The 11,678-nt window shown below is 42.2% G+C and overlaps 1 protein-coding gene across 1 annotated transcript; it reads right to left on the reverse strand.

The window, feature by feature from the left end:
- Positions 1–245: 245 nt before the first annotated feature.
- On the reverse strand, positions 246–2,057 carry LOC119827520 (heterogeneous nuclear ribonucleoprotein A3-like). The gene has a single exon (XM_038349272.2). It carries the CDS (start codon positions 2,021–2,023, stop codon positions 950–952), a length of 1,074 nt encoding a protein of 357 aa, XP_038205200.1. The 5' UTR covers positions 2,024–2,057; the 3' UTR covers positions 246–949.
- Positions 2,058–11,678: the final 9,621 nt, after the last annotated feature.

Here is an 11,678-nt window from a genome sequence, read left to right on the forward strand (position 1 = left end):
GCTGGCTTTAGCTAATATTTTATAAGCATCAGAAGTTTGTTTGGGTTATGGGAAATTATGTGCATAAAGTTGGAGCACCAATGACACTGGAAAAGACAGAGTCATTATCTTGCTAGTGACAATGACAGGGACTCTCATCTGAGCTGACATTTCCTGTTTATCTTGAGTTGCTGGGGGTAACCCATTCTTTTTTTTTTTTTTTTAACTTTTGAGATCTTTTTCATTTGAAAGTAATCTTAATGCTATTTAATTCACAAATATGCTATTTTTTATTACCCAATTCCTAATTATCTAAAACACACATTGCAAACATACAAATATCTATTCTCTCCACATGTCAGCGCCCATTTATCATGGTTTTGGAAATGGGGAGAATAGATTCCCCTTAAATTGCAAGTCAGTAGGTGTTTCTTTACAGTTAACTTTAGCAAAATTCATACAAAATAGTAATTAACAATGATCTTCTTCTTTACTTGTTAACTCACAAGGAAACACCTTCAAAACTGCGTATTTTTTGTTAAAGTTTCTGTACTAAAATGTAGAAAAACTGAACTACACAAATATTGAAAAGTTAAAAATTCCTTAATTTTTTATTCCTGGTACCACTACCACAATTTACAGGGCAATATACCTGATGTAAAGAAAAGAAAAAGAAAGACAAAGCTACAACAGATAAAAGACCTCAGGAATGTACATCTAATTGACACTACATTGCATTAATCAATAGCTGCACTTTTTGCAAACTGTGGCTCTGACAGTCCTGAACAAGAAGGGCCTCCTGTTTAAGCTGCGGTAACTTTTCTGACTATGGATCATCGCTCCTTCTGTGGCAGATTTTTACAGTTCCTCTAATGCATTTAGGACGACTGTCTCAAAGTAACCTGCAGCTTTCCTGACAACTCCTCGCTCTCTCTCCTGCTAAGAACTGTAGCCCTTTTCTGCTGTTTTTTTAAAACCTTCTGCTACCATATCCACCACTTCCACCACCTGATCCATAGCCACCACCATAGGGACTGCCTGAGCTTCTTCCACCAAAACTGCCCCCTTTCATGGGTCCATAATTTGATTGCTGTTGTCCACTGTAATTTCCAAAGTCATTATAGTTCCCACCACCATAGTTACCTCCACCAAAATTTCCTCCTTCATTGTAACCGTCATATCCTCCTCCTCCTCCACCACCGTATCCACCACCCTGGTTTCCATAGCCTGGTCCACCACCACCATAGCCTCCTCTACTGCTGTAGCCAGGACCACCACCGTAGTTGCCACCATCCCCTCCAAATCCATTATATCCACCATCACCACCTCCATAACTACCTCTGCTGCCACCACCTCCACCACCATAGCCTCCTCTTCCACCAAAGTTTCCACCACGACCAAAATTACCTCCACCACCTCCAAAGTTTCCTCCACGACCCATAAAATTGCCAGATCCACCTCCACGGCCTCTCTGTGATCCAGCAGACTGCATCTCTTGTTTAGAAAGGGCCTTTTTCACTTCACAATTATGCCCATTAATAGTGTGGTATTTCTGAACAACAATTTTATCAACTGTGTCATGGTCATCAAAAGTCACAAAAGCAAATCCTCTCTTTTTCCCACTCTGCCTGTCTTCCATAACTTCTATGGTTTCAATCTTGCCATACTTTTCAAAGTAGTCTCTCAGGTTATACTCTTCTGTATCCTCTTTAATACCACCAACAAAGATTTTCTTCACTGTTAAATGGGCACCAGGCTTTACAGAATCCTCTCTAGAAACAGCTCTCTTTGGTTCCACCACACGCCCATCAACTTTGTGTGGCCGAGCACACATTGCAGCATCCACCTCTTCAACACAAGAGTAGGTCACAAAACCAAAGCCCCTGGAACGTTTTGTTTGGGGATCTCTCATTACCACACAGTCTGTAAGTGTGCCCCATTTCTCAAAATGTTCTCTTAAGCTATCATCTGTGGTTTCAAAGCTCAGACCACCAATAAACAGTTTCCTCAACTGTTCTGGTTCCTTTGGATCATGACCCTCCATTTTGAGACCGGACTCGCCTCTTCCAACTCGAGTTCAATATAGCTTCAAAAGTGTGCACATTTAAAAGTTAGCATCTAGTTTCTCCCTGTCTGATTATCTAATACCAAGCCATCAGCCCTGAAATTGTATACATACAAGCAATGCTAAGCATAATTAGCAGACTGTATTTATATGTTTTGACATTTATAAAAATATGTAATAATAGCAATGAAAGAAAATAAGGCCGTGATTTTAAAAGGGAAAGTGGGGACAGAGTATATAGGAGGTTTTGGAGAGAGGAAAGAGAAAGGGAGAATATTGTAATTGTATTTTAATTCAAAAAATTAAAAAGTGATAAAAACCTTAATATCTAATTTCCTAGAAGTGTGTTTTCATGTTCCCTACCTTTTTCTGATATATTATATGTACTGTCAATTTTAATATTCACAATGCTGAGTTTAATCTAGTTCTATTGTCTTTACCCATTTCAAGTATATAAAACAATGAACAGCATAAAGCAAATTTCTGAAAGCTGCAGGGCTCAGGCATGTTTTAAAGAGTTAAGATTTAGATTCAGGTGGGCTGACTCCAAACCCTGCCTGTGTAAGCTGCACACACATTGTCTCTCTCACTGATGTCCCGATATGTTCAGACAGAAAAACAGAAGACTGAGCTTGGAGTTGGTAAAGCACCAGTGTGCAGAAATAGCTTGACATGACACCTGAGATTGATGAAAAATCCACACAATGCTCAGTGTTCTTGCTGTCTACACACAGTACGGTCTTTCTTCTGCTGAGCTCATATGAATAACTTTAGATATGTTTCCTATTGACTGAATTGCTGAAACTATTAATACCAGCAAATTTGGTGAAAAAGTAGTAACTGGTAAGTTCATTTGCCCCTGTTCCTAGCCATCCTCTGGGACTTTTAAAGAACTCTTGTTCTTGGAAGGAATGCAGATATGAATTGGTTGCTATCTACGCTTTATCTCAGTTTCCTGTCAGAACCACTGTAAAGCAATTCCTTAATGACACATGTCACATGGAACGGAGGGAAAAATTCACAATTCATCATCTTATGCCTAAATGACACCAATCCCAACCAACTTACTTTGAGAAAAATACTGTTTTCTTCTTTGAGAAACAACAGCCCTTTTAAAAGTTACCATCCTATAGTTTCATCAGCTTTAGCCACCTAAGACCATGGATTTTGGTCCTTTTTTGTTTATATTTTTGGGGGGTGGGGAGGATTGAGACAAAGTCTCCTGTTTCTCTCTGAACTCAGGATAGTCTCATCTCAGCTTTCCAAGTGCTGGAACTAGGTGTGTCACACACTCAGCAAATAATTGACATTTAAAAACACTACTCCCAGTACCACCTGCATGGTAGGTCACACACTTGAACTTTCCCCTTAAATAAAATTGCTAGATAAAATTTATTCTCTTCACTTACAACCATGAGCTGATAAAAATGTAAAGGAACAGTCAGTCAGGTTAATATCTAAGTGATTGAGTCAACCCGGAACAGGAAGTGGAGATGAAGGCAGATTTGTAAACTTCACCGTTGGTCTTCTCAGCATGTTTTGGAATTAAGAAAGCAATTATGGGTTTGGTTATCAGCAGAGGACCTGTGCCCAGAGTCAGGATAGAGATCAACACAGATTCAGCATAAAACAAAATCACCTCATCAACCCCAGATTTGAATGGGGGTGCTGAAACTTATTTTCATGAAGCACCAAAACTCAGCAGATTCTCCTACCACCAGGAGGCTTCATGAACATCAGTCAGTCCGGGAACTCAAAACTGTCAGTGAATGACAGAAGCAAATGCAAGTCCACACACAAAAGAAACCCTCTGTCTCAGGCCCCTAGTGTTCAAGGGTGGAACAGAAAGAACTTTTCAGTTTGAAATTATCACACTAACACAGAAGCGTCTTCCATCAGCAGCACCCTGCAGGAAGAGCAGACAAGAAAGGCTGGGGTCCTAGAGAACCCTGCAAACACAGAGTTCCTACGAGAACACGGAAACACGAAGGCGTCAATGCTCAAAAGCGGAGACTACATCCAAAAGGAAACGAAGAAACAGTGAAAATAATTCTCACGTGAGTTAAAGATTCCAATATATAAGAAAAAATTATAATAACCATTTCAAGATGTCCATAGGAAGGGAGCCCCCACACACAGTTTGTCGATCACACTGGCATGTGTGCACAAGAAAACAGGCATGGACATTCATGGCAGTGTTGTTTCTAAACAGGTCCAAATTAGAAACAAACCAAATGTTCATCAGTGGAATGGACAAAGATATCATGCACGAGTTTCACGATGTGATGCTTTTCCACCACAGACAAGAATAAGGGACAACTATAGCTGCCTGGGGATGCAGTTTTGTGGAAAATTCATTAGTGAAAAGCCTTGGGAGAAAGCACAGGAGCAGACTTGTGGCACAGCACCACACTGCCCATGCAGAGTTATTGTAAAGCGACTTGTAAATGTTATAGCACAGCACTGTTTAATTTTTGTCTATTGCCTTTGACTAATTTGGGTCATGGTGGGGTGCATAAATGGAGAAAGTCATGTGAACCGATTTGCAGATTCGTAAGTCATTAAGACCCCCCCCCCGTCAAAGAAACTCCCCAACACTAGAGGCTTCTGTGTGGCAAACTCCATGAGAGGAAGGCTCTTTTCCTCTCTTATGTCCTCAGCATCCACAGCACTGGCTCTTGGTATATACAGATGATCTTCAGTTTAGGATGAGGTCATGTCCTGAGAAATCCCTCCTACTCTAAGTCAAAACCTCATCGACACTACCTAACTACTGAACCCCACAGCTTAGCAACAGAATACTGTCAGGTGGGCAGTTGTGATTCTGTAGCTGAGGAGAGATGCTTTATGTTCCTGCGTGGCATCCCAGATGAGATAAAGTAGGGATGCCAGAGAAAATGGACATGCATTATTTTTGTATCATTTAAAATAAAGCAAACAAATCAAACAATTTAAAGTTGGGGTCTTTCATTTAAACAAAGACAGGAAGACAAAAGAGAGGGGGAGAGAATGGAAGAACTGAATTAGGAAAGGAAGGGGGAAGGAGTACAAACACAAGTTCAAACACAGCCCTTCCAACCCCACTCTCTAATGGGGCAGATAGTTCTGAGACTGAACCAAAGCTCAGAGCTTTAACACTTCTAGCAAGTAACTGCACTAAGCGTCTTCCTTCTGGTTTAAACAGGGAGCAGCCCCTGTGATGCATGCTAGAGATCAAGTACAGCCATGCTGGAGCTGGGTACCTCTGAGGCTTGATGTAGATGCTCATTGTTGCTCTAATGCTGGAACCTGAGGTCTGAGACCTCCCTGTAAACAAGTTTCAGGATCACTGGTCTCTAGGGCCCTGGGTCTGTAACCCCCTCCTTCTGCAGCCGCAGCCCACTTGAATGGCAAAATCTTTCTTCGGAGATAAGAATACAGAAAGAGTGTTGACAATAAGCTTCACCTGCCTTATGAGCTCAGCTCAGGTCCTGAGCTGCTGAATGGGTGTGAATGAAGGCTGTGAAGGGGTGAAGACTGCCTGCTCACCTCTGGGGGCACAGCCGGGTCAGGACCAGCGAGGGTCGAGAAATTGAGAGGGCTTTGGGGGTTAGGGGGTCACCTGGAATTCGAACTCATTCTTCACCTCTGGAGAAAGGCCTCACCTGGGCCACTCACTGACTCATAGTCCACCCCCCCTTTCAGCACCATCCTCTAAATGCCTGGAGGTTTAGGAATGTCATGTATCCAGGGCCCCGCTGCAGTCCCAGGCAAGAAGACTTTAGGACACAAGAACAGAAGAACCACCTCGTAGCTCAAGTGTTTCCGTCCATCAGCCAAAAAAACCAAGGCAGCCTTCCCTGCGGTATTCACACAGGAGAGGCTCCTATGTTCTCTGGGAATCTGCCTAACACCAGCTCCTGGGCAGAAACGACTTCTGCTGCAGCTCTGTCCCATCTGTCCACTGTCACCGCCTCCTCCACATCAGTTTCTAATCAGAGGGTGAGGATTAGGACACTACTAAGAAGCTCCTAGGTAAGGTAGGACTCAGGGTCACAGCACTGATGACAACAGATGTAGCAAAGATCCCCAAGAACACAGGAAATGGGGACCCTGGCAGAACAGAGTCAACACTGACCACAGTGAACAGACAAGAGAGGGAGAGACAGGAGATAACAGTGACAGTACTTCTAGGAAGCACAGCATTTTCTTGGGTAGATGCCCTGCATGGTGCTTCCTAAGATGATGTCCGTCCACTCTTACAATCTAGATGTAGGTGTTCCTGTTGTCTTCATTATGCTGGAGCTCCAGAAGTTCAGAGTTACACAGGCAAGATCTCTCCCAAGTTTTCTGCTCTCCAGCCCATTGAAAACAACAGGCTCCAGTTATGGCTGGATTTCTTACCTTGGGCCTCAGAATGTCAGGACTTCAAGCTCTCAAGCAGAGACAGAATCTAATACTGGCGGATAGATATTGGAAGTGCTTGGGACTAGCTGGGAGTTAGGTGTGCAAAGATGAGAAGGAAAGATGTGACTCCGCCCTCCTGCAGCCTCTGAAAGTCTCCCAGAAGAACAGATGCTGGGATGCAGGAAAGGGCCAGGACACTTGCAGGAAGAAGACCTATTCTAAGGCCAGAAGAACCTGGCAATTGAGCAGGAACTGAATATGAGCATGAACCGGTCTATGCAGAGGTCAGGTGTGGGAGGAGGAATGGCAAACAGGCTGCAGAGAGTGGAGGCCTGACTCTGTAACATACTCACACTGCAAAGAGAAGGGGGAACATGGAAAAATATGAGACCCAAATACTTGCATTTAATTTTATTATGAGAGAAAGACAAAGAGCCATAGCCATAGTAGGTGTATATGAGGAAGTCAGAGGATAATTTTTTTTTTTTTTTTTTTTTTTTTTTTTTTTTTTTTTTTTTTTTTTTTTTTTTTTTTTTTTTTTTTTTTTTTTTTTTTTTTTTTTTTTTTTTTTTTTTTTTTTTTTTTTTTTTTTCAGAGCCTGTCCTGGAACTAGCTCTTGTAGACCAGGCTGGCCTCGAACTCACAGAGATCCGCCTGCCTCTGCCTTCAGAGGATAATTTTTAGGGAGTCAGTTTTCTTCCTCACAAAACTTGGGTTGCCAGGCTTGTGTGGCAAGAGTTTGCACCTGCTGAGCCATCGCACCCGTCCAGGCCCAGTCATGTTAATCTAGTTTTCTTAGGAAAGGTGTATCTGGATTGGAGGTACATGTCTTGGTTACATGCACTGCTGTGAGAAAACACCATGGCCATCACAGTTAGTTGGGCTTAGTTTCAGAGGGTCAGAGATTGTGCTAGTAGAGCAAAACCACAGCAATAGGAATGCCTAAGAGCCCATCTGTAAGTAGAAGGAAGAGAGAGTGGGGGACACTGATGTAGGAATGTTTCTATCTATCTGCTGTTTCATTGGTTAATTAATAAAGAAACTACTTGGCCTGATAGGTCAGAACATAGGTGGGTGGAGTAGACAGAACAGAATGCTGGGAAGAAGGGAAGTGAGGCAACAGCCATGAAGCGGTTGCCATGTCTCTCCTCTTTGAGATAGATGCAGGCTAGAATCTTCCTGGTAAGCCACCACCTCGTGGTGCTACACAAATTACCAAATATGGGTTAATCAAGATGTAAGAGTTAGCCAGTAAGAAGCTAGAGCTAATAGGCCAAGCAGTGTTTAAAAGAATACAATTTGTGTGTTGTTATTTTGGGGCATAAGCTAGTCAGGCGGCCAGGAGCCGGGCAGGAATACAGCCCGCTGCTCCTAACTACAGAGCACTGGGAATCGTGGGAGATTTTGAAGCCTCAAAGCCCACCCCTGTGGCACGTCTCCTCCAACAAGGCCACACTTTCTAATCCTTCCCAAATAGTTCCACAGATGAGAGTCAAGCTTTCAAACATATGAGCCACTCTCATTCAAACCAAATGTGAGGTAGAAGGTGGAAGAAACAGGGCTGTTATTACAGATACAGGGTAGAGCTTCAGATAAAGAAAGGTCTCAGAAGGTCAGCAGAGCCTCCTGCTGCTACCCCATGGCCTCGCCAATGCCCAGAAGCACACCATCTACATTGGTCACTTTTCTCAATCCAAGGGAAGAAGACTTTAATTTTTGTCTTACAGTTTAAGGAAGGATATAATTCATCACAACCAGGAAAGGCATGATGGGAAAGACCATGGTGTAGATGTTCACAAGGCCTCCACAGCAAAGAACGAGAGAAATGATGGAAGCATTTGAATAGAGGTGTATGACACAGGGGCCCACTTTGTGCCTTGCACTCATCAGTGTGTCCCTTAGATGTGTTGACAGTGACTCCCAGGCAGATCAATGAATGACGGCTATCTGCAAAGTTCTTTTAGTAAATGAAAAACATGAAAGTTGAGCTATTTTTTTCTTGTCTGTGGAACACCTTTAAAAAAATCTGTGTGTATGTGTGTGGTGGTAGGGGAGAGGGAGAGAGAGCGCATGCACGTGCTATGGAACACACATGAAAATTAGAGGACAACCTCAGATGTTGGTCCTGGCCTTTCACCTTGTTTGGAGCAGGTCTTTTGATCTCTGTTGCATACTTCAGAATATCTGGGCCACTTACCCATCAATCACTGGGACTACAGATTGCACACTGTGTCAACTGCTATGCATGTGTTCTAGAGATCTGAATTTAGATCTTAACACTTGGAATGATGGGTTCTTTACCCACTCAACATTTCTTCTAGACACCTAAGATACTTTTATTAATTGAAAAAGACTAACAAATTATGATTATACAAACTTATTTTTCTGACAAACATTTTCTTGAGCATGAGTAAAATGATCTGACTCTTTGAGAGATTTGTCGCTTTTTGTTAGGAATAATATTTGGATGATGGAGAGAAAGTTATAATTTGGAAAAAACTTAAAATTTTGCATTTGCTTGTGGAGTTGACAGTTTTCTTATATTCAGACTTTTCTGCTGGGATGAGTGGTAATGCTAACAAGTGTGATTCTTTAAAATAAAGTGCAACGAGTCATGGTAACTTTGGTATGATTGGCCCAACTCAAGCCCAAGATTTTTCAAAAGACCAATGAATGATGTTATCAAATCAAATGCAGGGCCTGGAAAGATACCTCAGTTGGTGAAATGTTTGCTTTGTAGGCATCAGAACCTGAGTTCAACCTCCAGAGACTACATGAAGCCCCAGGCATGTTGCTGCATCCCAGTACTAGTGAGGTGGGAACAGTGGCGTCCCTGGGATTTATGGGCCACATGCTCTTTGCCTAATTGGCGAGCTCCAGGCCAATGAGAGACCCTGTCTCAAAGGAGAGAGAAGCCATTTCAGAGGATGAAGCTCTATGCCATCCTCTGATATTGTGGTGATGTGGGAGAGTCTTCTGTTTGAGTTGATTTCATTGGCTAATAAAGAAACTGCCTGGCCCATTTGATAGACCGCCCCTTAGGTGGGTGGAGTAGACAGAACAGGAAGAGGAAGTGAGGTAGAAGGATCAGTCAGATGCCACGCCTCTCCTAAGTTAGTCAGACCGCCGTGCCTCTCCTCAGAGAGATGCCAGATGCGATGAAGCTCCAGCCCAAGATGGACACACGCTAGAATCTACCTGGTAAGGCACCACTTTGTGGTGTTACACAGATTATTAGATATGGGTTAGTCAAGATGTGAGTAAGAGGCTGAAAATAATGGGCCAGGCAGTATTTAAAAGAATACAGTTTCTGTGTAATTATTTTGTGGCACAAGCTAGCCCGGCGATCAGGAGCAGGGCTGCAGGAAAGCAGCCCACAGCCCCGCACTACATTGTGGCATATTATTTGAAGACAGGTTACATTTGTCTGTGCTGTGGAACATTTCTTTAATGATGCAAAGATGTGCTGCATTCTTTTATGTTGCATTTGTTTAACTCTGTGAAGCTGTGTTACTTTGCTTGCCTAAAACACCTGAATGGTCTAATAAAGAGCTGAATGGCCAATAGTGAGGCAAGAGAAAGCATAGGCAGGGTTGTCAGGCAGAGAGACTAAATAGAAGGAGAAAGGGAGGGATTGAAAAGAGAGAAAATCAAGGAGTGAGAAAAGCGTGCCAGCCACCCAGCCACACAATCAGATACAGAATAAGAAGGAAAGAAAAGAGATATAGAAATAGAGTAAGGTAAAATCCCGGAGCAAAAGGTAGATGAAATAATTTAAGAAAAGCTGGCTAGAAACAAGACAAGCTAAGGCCAGGCATTTATAAATATTGATAATGTCTCTGTGTGTGATTTATTTGGGAGCTGGGTAGTGGCCTCCAAAAGAGCAAAGAGACAAAGAGTGAAAACAGCAACAACAAAAAAAAAAAACAGACAAACAAACAAAAACCCACCAACTACATTCTGGTCTCAACAGTTTTAGATTTGGAGAAAGCCAAGAGGTAAGTAAGGGGGTTCCATGTGACCTGCATCTTAGCCCCCACATTATTGACGTATTAATTTGGAGCACTTGTTAGAGTAAATGATCCGGTACTGATACATTCCTAAAAGAATTTCACAGTTTATCCAGGATTTCCCTTCTGGCAAGATCTTCTAGAAAGTTGCCCCGCATGAAGCTGTCACATTTCAGAGGAGCTCAGGCTCCTCTCAGTCTCACAGTTTCTCAGACTTTAATATGATTTTCTTATTCTTATTCTGACGATATATTTCAGTATTGGTCAGGTGGGTGTTGTTTGGTTTTGTTCAAGACCAAGTCTTGTGTAGCCCTGACTGGCCTCAGATTTGCTGTGGAGCCAAGGATGGACCTGAACTTCTGATTCTCCTTCCCCCATCTCCCAGGTGCAGGGATTACACGCATGTACAACCATGCCTGATTTATGAAATGCTTGGGGGTGAACCCAGGGTTTCATACATGTTAGGCAAGCACTCTACAGACCAAGCAACATCTCCAGCCCATGATCAGGTTTGATGATGCTCCTTAGATGGAATTTTTCTAATGTTTTCCTCCATATGAAACCCACATTGCTTTGAGGATGAAGACTACAGAGATAAAATGTCATTTTCATCAGATCATGCTGAAGGTCCTGATCTGTGACTACAGATGCTGACCTCGGTTGCCTGTGGAATTTTTTATGTGTCCCTAGTGGGTTACTTTTATATCCATATTCACATTTTTTTTACAAGGAAGTCATCATCAGTGGCCTCTGCCAATGTAGAGCTCATATTTAAAAATCAAATTTAAGAATCAAGCCTCATCTGTTTGATGATGGACTACACATACAAATTGGATTTCTTCATAAGGGGAATCTATCTCTTTCTCTTATATGATCACTTATTAATATTGATACATATTTTAATTTTGTACTTTGTGTTATCATCCTGTAATACTTTAGTAATGTGCTTAATTGTTTCATTTTGACACTTAGTGGCTCTTTCGGTTGGATCCTGAATCCAGTAGACAAACCTCATTTTGTACACAGACCCTACCACAACAGCTACAGTTATGATCTGTTGACTTTATAATGCTGCAAAAGGAATTTCCATTCAGGAAAAACAATACCTCGATGTACATTAGCTATATGTGAATGGCGAGTATCCATAGAGCAAGTCTAGCTTTGTGTGTTCAGTACAAAATGTTACACTTTACTATAAAATAAACTTTGTGCTAGGTGATATCTTTCAGTATTCTCCA

The sequence above is a fragment of the Arvicola amphibius genome, chromosome 12, assembly GCF_903992535.2.
Source record: "Arvicola amphibius chromosome 12, mArvAmp1.2, whole genome shotgun sequence".
In the NCBI taxonomy this organism is placed as follows: Eukaryota; Metazoa; Chordata; class Mammalia; order Rodentia; family Cricetidae; genus Arvicola; species Arvicola amphibius.